The sequence below is a fragment of the Melanerpes formicivorus genome, unplaced genomic scaffold, assembly GCF_026170545.1.
Source record: "Melanerpes formicivorus ecotype bairdi unplaced genomic scaffold, bMelFor1.0.p_v2 SCAF_11, whole genome shotgun sequence".
Lineage (NCBI taxonomy): Eukaryota > Metazoa > Chordata > Aves > Piciformes > Picidae > Melanerpes > Melanerpes formicivorus.
The window spans coordinates 15,560,826-15,573,383 of NW_027142363.1; the positions used below are offsets into that span (position 1 = coordinate 15,560,826).

At 40.9% G+C, this 12,558-nt stretch overlaps 1 protein-coding gene across 1 annotated transcript in view; it reads left to right on the top strand.

Annotated features, from left to right (window-relative positions):
* The window catches only part of EPHA6 (EPH receptor A6), a 255,468-nt gene that overhangs the window by 223,014 nt on the left and 19,896 nt on the right, over window positions 1-12,558 (top strand). The window contains exon 12 of the mRNA XM_068144634.1: window positions 9,331-9,480. Within this exon, the coding sequence (XP_068000735.1) occupies window positions 9,331-9,480 (150 nt within the window). The remainder of the gene's footprint in view (window positions 1-9,330; window positions 9,481-12,558) is intronic.

A 12,558-nucleotide genomic window follows, 5' to 3' on the forward strand; every position in this document is an offset into this window, starting at 1 on the left:
TATGTCCTAGGGCTCCATTACATGCATCAACTTCATTTTCTTAATTCAGTTATCCTAGTTCTTAGACTGTCTCCTTCAGCCTCAATAGCATAACTTCTCATCTTCTTAGATTCTCCCCATGGCATTTTCACCTCCAGTCTCTTGATGTGCTCCACGAGTTTCACTTCCCTGATAAAGCTTACATTCTTCCCACATCCCTGTGGTCTCATACAATATCAGATTACTCACAAACCCTTTCCACATCTCTATACTTATCTCCCCAGTAGCCCACATGTTTGCCTAGATTGTCAGCTGGGCAAGCAGCAGTGTCTTGTGGTAAAGGGTGCATATGCTCAGATTTATGCCCCAAATATTCCCAAAACATGTCCCTACATGTTTTGCTCAAACCACACTTCCTCCTCCCTTCTGGAATGAGTACTCAGCCCAGAGCTGAGAAAACAAAGGGCTAGGCATCAACAAGCCTGGGTAAACAACCCAACCTGCCTTTTTGGGGTAAACAAGAGCATGCGCCACCTTATGAGATGCTTGGGCTCTGATTATGCTTCTTCCAAGTATGGGCATAATCTGGCTATGTGCTCTGTACCATTGGGTAATGGTTTATTGATTAAGTTTGACTATTGACTAAATCCAAGCCTTGAGTAAATTGTAAATATTACCCAAAATTGTAAACAACTTGCTCTTTTGCTCTGCTCTTCCTCTTGGCTGTCTTGCATGTGCCCTGCCTTTGTGCACATGCTCTGACCTTTGTCTGTAGTCCAGAGAAGCCTTGTTACCTGGGAAGAGCCATCACGCCTCAGTTTACCAAGGAACCAGCAGAGAGTCCTTCACATAAGCTGTGCTGAAACTATAGCCGGCTTAGCATTTTATCTTCAGTCCTGTTGGCAGGAAGAAGTTGCCTAACTGCACCCTGAAGGGACAGAGACCCAGGAAGCCAAGCCCTGGGGAGAACTCACCAAAATCCCTTTCAGCAGTTCTAAGCATGTCTTGCTGCAGGCATAAAGCTGCAGACTTGAGAACCAAAGCCACCTTTCATGCACTGCTCACAAAGCCAGATCTGTGCCAGCCACTCCTGTGCCAGCCACTAAGTCATGGGAGAAGGAGCTGCCCATTGCTCCACATGCCTGAGAGCCCAAGTGCCAGGTCTCTTGCTGCTCAGGCAGCTTCCTTATATGCCCCCACTCTAGCTTTGTTCTGTTTTCAAGTTTCTATATGCTTTTGGTTTTTATTGGCCACTTGAAATTGTAGAGTGTGGTAGGAGTTGAGGCAGGGCTTCAGGGGCTAGGCAGGAGAGAATGAATGATCTGGACATTATGGCAGCCATTTGATTGCTGAAAGATGGGAACTGTTTGTTGTGCATGTCAACTAGACACAAGTGTGGAATTCACTTGCTGTGAAATCATTAATGATAGTTAATGTCATGAAGTTAGTGTCAAGCAGTGCATGGTAACAGTTTACTTTTGAAATAATAAACACTTCATGAAGCCCCAGGCAAGGCAGGGGCAAGCCTCCACTAATGCTTTTTAAAAAGCATAGTGCCTAGTAGCTTTTTTTTTCCCCAACTCAAATCACTTCTTTTAGAGAAATATTTGTATTCAGTAACCCAGTTTCAGATGTAAGAATGGACCTTGTAGCAAATTCCTTCATTGCAGAGTTGTGCAATGTAAGGCATCCTTCAAATAAGCATCTCAGAACAATTACTTCATTGCCTCCAGTAGGGCTACTTGGGTAAGCAAAAGTGGAGAGGCTCTGGATGGGCAGACTTTAGGGTTCTGTAGGAGCAACTTTCAATAAATTGGTTACAGATATAATTTGAACTGTGCTGGCACAGCTGGTAGATAGCTTAAAATTGATGCTCTTGAAAAGAGATAGATCTTTGTCAGAAATATTAGGTTTGAGAAAAATCACATTTTTTCCTGTCATTACTGTCAAGTAGTGCCATAGTTTCTAAACTGAATTTGGTAGAGATGCATGGTTCTGATATTTAATTTCAGAAAAGCAAGGGATTTCTCAATTACTGAGGGCCAAGGACCCAGTACTGCAAAATTTGCTGGTCCATTCTTAATTCTAGGGAACTGCAAAGTCACTCCCTCTAAAATGTTATGAGACTCCTTGGCCCCACCAGTCTCACCATTACCTTTGAGACCAGTTTCAAAAAGATTTTGCACATGAATGTTATTTATCTGTCTGTACAATTGTACAGTCCTTACCAGGGTGCTGAATACACCATCAGTCCCTACTGGCCACCCCTGAGACTTTCCCCTATCTCTGCCCCTATTTCAGTTTAGCCCAGGGTCATCAATCCCTGCTCCAGTGACATTGTAGCTGGCCAGCCCCATTGGACTGAAGATACTTGGATTTGCTTGCTATGTTGCCTTCACAGAACTGTTGATAGCAACCTTTGCCATCACCATCCTGTCCTGCTCATTGCCCTAGGCGCTGTGGGGTATACTCTGTCCACAAGGGCATTGCCCTGACTGAGTGGTGGCTGCTTCTGACTCCCAGATCTTAGGAAGCAGCCCTGCTCTGACAGCTTTAGCTGTCTGCACTGATGTGCAGGCTTCTGAAAGTTGAATCTTTTTAATCTCTTCTCAGTCTTCTTCCTCTTGTCTTTCTCTCCTGCTCCTTTTTTGGAAAAGGCACACTGAACTTTCATCTGTGGAAGAGTGAGATCTCTGCCCACCTTCAAGCAGAAATCCCTTTTGCTTGATCTCTGGAAGGAATTACTTTGTTCCTTTAAAAACTAAATAGTTCTAAAAGTAGAAGAGTCAAAACCTTGGGTCTTTCAATGAACACTTTGTAGATAAAGACATCATGGCTAACAAGAAAAGAAGTTTGTAGTCCATTTAGTCACACAAACAAGATAAAGTTATCAACCACTTGTATTCAGTAGTTTGCTGTATCTCTGTCATTTTATAATGCTCTTTAAATTGCACTGTCAAGAAAACATGAACGCAGGACAGATGTTAAGTTGTCAGAAATATTCACTACCACTTCACTGATGTGGATTTTGTGGGTCAAAGCTATGCATTTTTATCAGACTTGTTATCCTTCAACGCAAGTGAAGATCAGTGCCTCCGAACAGGTAAGGTGCTGCATGTTGAAGTGTTTTGATTCAAAAAAAAATGCTCTTGCTACTTATGAGAATCCCAGATGTCTTAGAGAGCATTCCTGATTTCATAATTCTGCTATTTTTAGCAAAATTATATAATATATTAATTATTTATTTTTTTTAACTAGAATACACTGGAGTAGGTTATATCTTTCTGGAGGTTTTGTGTGTGCATATACCACTGCTCAATTCATCTTACTGATGACCTTTAAAAAGACAAAACAGTAGCTTGGGTGGAGTGTTTTGGAGAAGCATCCTGCTATACCCATAATGCTAATGCTAGTTAATAGGAAACGTTTCTGATTATCTGAGGACAGACACTTCATCTTGGCTGGTTTAGTTCTGCCAATTATCTCAAATGCTGATTCTTTTAATCAATGAGCAGCTTTTCCCCTTTTAGAAGACACAAATAGATATGTACTGTATTCAATCATAAATAACTTGTTCTAAAAAAATGGATAGCTAACATGGGGGGGGGGGGGGAGGAAATCAAGTTCCATGTTTAACTTCAGCACTGTTAATCAGAATATTTGAAAGGAAAATGAATATTTTTCCCAGAGATTAAAAGCAAATCTATTCTTTTTAAAATTAAGGGGGTTTGTTCTTTTCAATTCTGAGGCAATTGAGAGACTGGTAGAACTGATTGGAATTTGGCATAAGGAGAGCAAATTCTGAAATGTCTTTTCAGAGCAGCTTTGCAATCTTACTGTGTAGTTCCTCTGATATTTCAATAGACAGTAGAGGAGACTCTTGATAATGCTGAATAGTTCTAAATTAGGATTCGAGGATGCTACATTCTGAATGTTTGTAACTTCACACATAACAAAAAATAAATTATTCATATGCTCAAATAAAAGTATCACTCCAGTAAAGTGGCCACACCTTGAGTCCTGTGTCCACTTCTGGGCCCTGGAAGGACATTGAGACACTTGAATGTGTCCAGAGAAGGGCAACGAGGCTGGGGAGAGGTCTGGAGCACAGCCCTGTGAGGAGAGGCTGAGGGAGCTGGGGTTGTTCAGTCTGGAGAAGAGGAGGCTCAGAGGAGACCTTACTGCTCTCTAGAACTATTTGAAAGGAGGTTGTAGCCAGGTGGGGGCTGGTCTCTTCTCTCAAGCAGCCAGCACCAGAACAAGAGGACACAGTCTCAAGCTGTGCCATGGGAGGTTTAGGCTGGAGGTGAGGAGAAAGTTCTTCCCAGGAAGAGTAATTGGCCATTGGAATGTGCTGCCCAGGGAGGTGGTGGAGTCTCCATCCCTGGAGGTGTTCAAGAGGGGATTGGATGTGGCACTTGAAGCCATAGTTTAGTTAGTCATGAGGTGTTGGATGATAGGATGGACTTGATGATCTCTGAGGTCTTTTCCAACCTTATTGATTCTATAAGGCTTTTGTACAAAATGATGAATTATCTCCAATATTTAAAACTAATATCTCATTATTTTTCCACTCTTCACTCTGAAGTTGTTTTGGGTTTGAGGTGGTTTTTTTTTCCTCATTTCCATCATTTGGAATGGGAGGGGGGAGGAAAGATATACACTCCACTCAAGTCATGGGACACAATTCAGTAACATCAAACAAGAAGGACTATTGACTGACAGATACATAGGAATCAGTGCACAATGGTACACAAAGTTCAGTACCTTTTGTCCTAGAAACAGTCAGTTCTAGATGTCTGTATATATGCAACTAATGGGTTTTCACCTCACCATTTAGTAAAACTGCAGCCTGCTGTATGACAGCCCCTCTGCACTGTTATTCAAGGAAAAGACAGAACAGGCTTCTCAACAGAAACAGGCATTGTTGCACATCACTGCTAGCTCTGGGAGATCGTGAGTCTGATGCTTGTGTTTGTTTCTGGCCACTTAGGTGCATTGCTACCTCTGCACACCCAGTAAGAGCTCATACATCTTACCATTAGTTTTATATCTAAGGTTCTCAGTGGTGTCACTCCTCACTTTAATTAGCTAGGAGGGCATGCCAAAAGTTCTGGGCATCCTTCTTTGCTTCTGTGCCCTCTCTGTCATATTGCGCACTAAGCATTTTGAGGTTGCTGACATATCCTGACATTCACCTTGGTAGAACAGTGTGCCGTAGCTACATTACACTGTTCTGCTGGAAGTTTAAAATGTGTTTAAATATTTATTTAAAGAAACTGTAATGCCTCTTGTTTTTTAAAAAGTATGTTCCAACATGCAAAATAAATTAAAAAAAAAAGGTAGATGGCAAAAATGCAGAGTAAGGGAAAGACTTCGTGACCCATTGACAGCAGGTAATGTCAGTGTCTGTTGCTTCACCAGGGTCTGTTCACATAAAAGATCATAAGCAGGCTTTTTTTTGTTCCAAACTTCAAAATGAGATGGCATTTTGAGAAGACTCTCTCTCTCTCTCTCTCTTGCATGGCTTCAGGTAAAGAACAAGCCATCTGCAATATGTAGTTCCAATTCTGTCTTTAAATATGTGGCAAACTGTGCTGTTGCCAGCTCTGTAAGGAAAACAGGCCTGTGTGTGGGAGTGTGTGGATGAGGGGTAAATTTCATTTCAAGGGCTGGTCTCTAAACAGTTCTACAAGCTAAGCAATATAAGCCTAATATTCTGATTGCAAGGGCACTCTTGGCACACAGTGAAATTGCTTATTCAATTAGAGTCAAGGAGAAAATCAGAAGATAGATACTATTCAGCTGGCAGCATAAGGAAAAAGGCTGAATTCTAATTATTTGAATAGCAGTCTTAGTGTTTTGTTTTTACCATGAAAATAAAACTAGCTTCTTACTGCTATCATTATTAATGTATGAGATGAGGCAGAAATACAATTTGGTTCACAACACCCCTTCTGCCCCTTTCCCCTGGCCCCCCATAAAGAGAGAATAACCAAAAACCAAAAATGGGCTTGCATAAGGGCTTCCTGATACAGGGAGCCGTGACAGATTCCATTGCTGCAGTAGTAGAACGTAAACAGTTTACACATTGTGTTAATTTGAAGGTGAGGCATTGTGTAAACAGCATGGCATTTATTATTTGCCCAGTTAGATCCAAATGTGAAAAGGCATATCCAACATCACTAACACTGTTTATTACACTAATCAGAAACAAGGCATGTACTTTCAGCTATTCCAAACATAATGTGGTGTTTTATTATGCATGAGCAGCTATTACTACTGTTCAGTCATCTACACCTCTTAAGGTGCAATCCTCACCTTTTGAATGGCTTTCAAATAAATAAACCAACTTTTCTACATAAAAAGATACTCTGCAAACACAGTTCAGTATTGAAATTTACATTTTTATGAATATAATATCTTCATACAGAAGATGAGTCCATTGTAAAAATATTAGAGGTTTTGCTTCACTTTGTCATTAGAGCTAGCAGAAATTACAATACTGAATATATCTTATGCCCTTGAGTGTGAACTGCCTCATTTTCACACTCAATGAGCCACTACTCTTTCAGTCCAAAAGGGATCAGTCAGGACAGGAAAGACAAGGGAAGAAAATATGCATTTTTTCTTTTGCATCCTTCCTTGAATGCTGGTATGGCACTCCAAAACTATCTGGAGTGTACATAAAGTGAAAGGCATCCAGGGAGATTGCTTAGTAAGACAAGGTTCTGGCAATGAATTCTTGTGCTGGATTCACCTTGGCTTGCTGCCTTCGCCTGATGGCCACCTTCTATGTCAATTGTCAGCCAGGACTGACAGGATGCTGATGAGGAAGGATATTTACATTAGGTTAGAGTCTCTTGTGAGATGGATCACCATGACTGTTGTTTACATTTTTAAGTGCATATATCTAGGTCCAAAGGAGGATTTAAATGCCTACTAAAACCCTGCAATTTAGGCCAGAAAAATATTGGTTGTCCCCAAAAACCTGCAGAAGCCGGGGACCTAAGGATGGAATTACATTTGGCAATTAAATGTTCAAAAATAAAGGACTAAGCCTGATCCAATAAAAAGGATAAAATATGAGGAGATATTCTGAACTACATTTAGACCTAACACTGTTTCTCAGAGGTCACATCCTTTTGGTTTGACAGCCCAGCATGTAGTGTATGTCTGGGGCACCAAATATCTAAATCTTTCACTGACTGGGACTTAGCTATCCCACCAAAATACTATTGCAACCAAATTGCTCTTATCCAACTTGCTTAGAAGGTTTAACTCTTTCCTGTGGAAGAAATGAGAAATTAGGCTGGTCTTTCCTTGGATAATATCTTACCACAAATCTACCTTTTCACCTTATCTCTTCAAGATACGCCAGGGAAGGTTTAGGCTGGAGGTTAGGAAGAAATTCTACACAGAGAGTGATTGCCCATTGGAATGGGCTGCCCAGGGAGGTGGTGGAGTCACTGACATTGGAGGTGTTCAGGAGGAGACTTGATAGGGTGCTTGGTTGCATGATTTAGTTGATTAGGTGGTGTTGGATGATAGGTTGGACACAATGATCTTGAAGGTCTCTTCCAACCTGGTCTATTCTATTCTATTCTATTCTATTCTATTCTATTCTATTCTATTCTATTCTATTCTATTCTATTCTCATATCCAAAAGTATTTGTAATTGCTTCCCAAGTGGAACAATCGTAACAGGAGGGGACCATAAGCATCACACCCTGCAGGGCTGGCTAGGGCAGGCTCAGAGATGGCAGCACATGGGGCATAAATTCCCTTGCACCTCTGACATGCTAGAGTAGTGATCTGACCACCAGATTATTGCACTAAGAAAAGGGAGTAGGGGAAGCTCCTGTAGAAAAATACGAAATAATTATTTTTACCTTACTGTTGCTAAAATCAGTAAGTGCTTTGCCACTGACTTCAACCAGAGCTAAGCAAGAAAACGCTTTTTAAAAGCAGCTGCAATTTAAAAAGCAGCTGCAAAAACTGTATCATGCAAATGACATCTTGGCTGCTATCACACAACATAAACTTTAACCATACATTCTTCAGCAGCACCTGAGACTTAGAGATGAGAAGTTAGCTTACTGGCACATCATCAGAGACACAGAGCTTTGCTTTTGAACACTTGTTTGGTAGAAGAAACATCTCAGTCAGTTGAAGTCAGGCCTCAGCAACTTGCAGACAACTTTCTATACATTCACAGCAAATTAACAGAGATTTACATACTTAAACTGTGGCTTCTCTTCGATTGCAAAATGGATGTTCTAGTTCATTTCTTCTTTTGCTTCTGTCAGAAATACAATTACAATGCTAAGCAGAATCTTAGTGCTTGTTGAAAGCAACTGTTGCTAAATGAGCTCAGTTCTGCCTGCCTCCTTCCACCATCTACTGGCAGTTTAAGCATACTGCTCGCTCTCTCTAATTAATGAATTAAGACTGAAATGAAGAATGATAACAAATGTATACTTTTTAAAAGATAAATCTATCTGGAGAAGTCATACTTTGTTCTGAAATGGAAAAGAAGTTTTCTTAGAGAAACTAAATAGAAGCATAGAAGAGCGTAGAAGAGATTCAATGGTTTAAATTGCAAGTGACAGAAAGAAGTTCTGCATGCTGTGGTCTTACAACAAGTCAGGTTTGTGGTTTGGGTGGGTTGTGTTGGGATTTTTTGGTTGTGGGTTTATTTTTCTTGGGTTTTTTTGGTTGATTTTGGGTTTTGTGTTATTTTGGTTTTGGTTTTTGCGGTGTTGGATTTTAAGTTAAACAGAACAAAAATACGAAATATCCTAAGGAAACACCTAGCACATCTGATTTGCTACTGGCCTGGATATGTAAAGGGCACAATACAAATGAAAGGAGATTATCAAAGCAAAAAAAAATAAAATAGAAAACCTGCAGTTCCCTTTCTGATTATATAATTTTATTAAATGCTTTAACATTTTTTTGCAACAGATTTTTCTATTTCATTTAAGGAAAAAGAGTTTAAATGTCAACATGCTGAGAATTTTGGGCTTTGGATGTTTTCAGTGAAAAGACATCTCCTGACTAATTATATGACTGAACAAACATGAATTAGGCTAAAATGGCTTCTCTTCTTTGAACTGAGTTTTGTTTTCTAGAAGTGCTGGTTTTCATGAATTAGAGTACCAATGAAAACAAATTTTTATCAAATTCTGAAAAGTTTGTATTTCTTCCTGTCCACTTGCAGCAAATTGACAGAGGAGAGAATGGAGAATCTCAGCATCTCCTGGATCCATTTTTTTTTTTCAATTTTCTCTTAAATATATGTTATTCTGCATTCTAGTCCTACTGACCAGTTTTCAACATCTTTTCCAGGGTGGAAAAATCCCCATAAGGTGGACTGCACCTGAAGCTATAGCTTACCGGAAGTTCTCTTCAGCAAGTGATGCATGGAGCTATGGGATTGTGATGTGGGAGGTGATGTCCTACGGTGAGAGACCATACTGGGAGATGTCCAACCAGGATGTAAGTACTGCCTAGGACTAATCTGCAAGCTGATAAAATGTTTCTTCAAAATTATTGTCATTCCCTGACCTGCTATGCTTAATCCTTCCCAACTGGGGGAAAACCAAACCACACCAAACCAAAACAAAACAAATCAAACCAAACCAAACCAAACCAAACCAAACCAAACCAAACAACACAAAACAAAACAAACAACAAAAAGGAAAAAAAAAAACCACACACCCTCCCCATATTTGCTTATAATAAAATTGATATCTTGTTCTAGGAAATGCATCATGGAAGAAATGGGTTTTCTCCACCACAATTTACATTTTCACTAATTATTTTGTTTGATATGTGCCAATGGCAGATCAAACTGGTATACTCAGTCTTCACACCAGCCATCAATATCTATACCAAAATCCAGTATATTAGGCAACCCATCTTAACCTCTCACATATGTGCCTAGAATGCCTCTGCATTGGTTCTGGAGAGTTGAAAAGACTTTACCTGGGTGGCTGGGTTTATATTGTTGCTAAGTTATTCAGATATTCAAGCTTGTTAAGGATGATCAGTCATTTGGGGATTAGGATCTGAGAGGGATTTTCATTAAAAAAAACTATCATTTCAGAGTGTTTCAGAATGAAAAGGGGGGGTGGGGGGTGGGATATCACCCCAAAATATCCAGAAACACACAAAAAATACTAGCAGGGCTAGCATTATTTCCTGTTGATCGACCAGGCAGTAGTGGCTGATTGAAGAGACCAAACAGCTACAGATCTGAGATAGTCCTTTTCTTTTCAGTGAGGACATTATTTTGGTACTGTCTGATGTGGTGGTTTAGGAGCTGATTGATAACGAGTGTGGGACATTGCTTCAGCCTTGCAATAGCAGAGGGTTCTATTCTTGAGCTCTTCGTTCAGAACAGGCAATATCAGCCTAGCCATCGTTAGTATGCTGTTACAGAACTTGATGACCCTGCATTGCATGGAATGTACCTTTTATCAAAATTCACATTTTCTGCCTTCCCAAACTAATAGATGCATTGGTTAGTTTCACTGCAAGCTTTCTTTTAACTGAAGACTGAACAATACAAGAAACTGGGAAAATGGTAGTAGCTGTCATGGAATAACACAGCAGCTGAGGTTGAGGGACCTTTTGAGATTGTCTAGTCCAGCCCCACTGAGCTGGGTCAAGCCAGGTCAGCTAAAGCAGTCTGTCCATGGCTGGCTCTGATCATTTTTTTAGTATCTCCACGAGTGGAGACTCTACAACCTGTCTGGGCAGGCTGTGCCAATGTTCAGTCACATGCACAATAGAAAAGCATTTTATTATGTTTTGATGGAATTTCATGGGTTTCAGTTTGTGCCTTAATGGAGCACAAACTTGTCCACTCAGTGCTTTCTGAGTAGTAAGTGCAATGTCCACATGTGCCTTTACAAGCAGGACTCCCCTTCCACCCCCATTAGCCCTCCTGGGTTGATGGACTGCACCATCAAAAATGCAGCATCAGCTCAGAGTCCATTTTGCTGTTCCTGTCAGTTGCCACTGGCACATTCTCTGAATGTATTGTGCAGTAGAATTTTACCTGGTTTTCCTTAACATATAATTAGCATTTAATTTCCCCCTTCCCTCTGCAGCACACCATTCATAGCTGGGCTTTTTTTAGAAATCAAAGAAGCCCATGAAGACAGAAAATTCTGAATAGTCAGCCGTACCATGGTGTCTGGCATCTGTGCAGTGCCAGTGCTTCTAACTGCAGTGTCACCTCTCTGTAACTCTGCTTCTGCCCCTCATCTTTCCAGTCTGTTTATCTAACTGCAGGTGATGGTATTGACTGCAGCTCTAGGAGGTGGTGAGGGAGAAGATGTTTTTTCTGCTGTGTCATCTTGCCAGCTGTGATTTCATCTGATGTTAGGTCAAGTCTCCATGAGAAGCCCAACTGCCATCATCTCTTTTTCTATAATGATAATCCTTCTCCTCACACTGTGTCCTTCACCAGCCCACCTCTTGACTCTCCCACTTGTGATACCACTATTTTGGAACTAGTGGAGACAGACAGTTGCCCCACTATTCACCTCCTAGGAAGAGGGCTTGAATGACCGGTAGGACCCTCACATACAGTCCAAGCCACGAGGTGAGAGTAGTGCACAACACGTACCTTCATTCCAGCTGCCTCTCCCTTTCTTTGAGGCTGGCTTCAGCTTGTCCTTTTCCCTTCCATCAGACCCTATGACCATGGTATCAGTTAGAATTCATAAAGCAAGCCCTCCATTTAGAGTATATTAAATATTCTGCTAAAGCATGAAGACAGCAATGTTTAATTATTCCTACATTCATGTAATAACATTTATCTGTTAATACAGAATAAAGGTGTGGGCCCTATTGATGCTGGTTTTGTTATCAATGCTGACTCCTGGGGGCCTTCCCTGCAGTTCAGCAGTGCACAGCACAATCCTTTTCTCCAGAGCCCTACCTACAGACTTTCAGTGCCAAAATGTTAACAGTGAGCACCTGTGACCTTCTAAATACATTTAGTGACTCTAAATGTCATTAGGAAACTTCAAGTTATTAGACATATTGTAAAGCTTACTTTGCTGAATGTTGGAACATTTCTTTTAGTAAAATAAATTGCCCTGAATTCACATGAGCTTATTTTGAGAAAGAATAGTATTTTCCCAAAGGTCAGTGACACTGTACCTACGGCAGTGTGGTGGTTTAAACCTTAACTGGGAGTTAAGAGCTCAGATGGGGGCAAGGCTGAGAATCTCTCCCCCACTCCCCCCTCCTCCCTCCCAACAGAGAAGGGAAAAAAAAGGAAGGAGCAAACCCACCAAACAATAATTTGGAGTTGGCTTGGAAGCAGAGAGGTAAAGAGTTTTCTTCAAACAATAAGGTTCACAAGGGCAAAGAACAAGGATGGATGGGAGGGGGGCAAAAAAGAATAATACAAAACCAGTCTCTCTCTGAAGAGGCATGGAGGCAGCAGGGAGAAGGATCAGGTCCGACCACATGGCAGAGGAGCAGCAAGGCAGCTGCTGTAGCTCTCATCCAGGAGAGGCAGGAGCCAAAAGGAGCTAATAGCTGCAATGCCCTGCT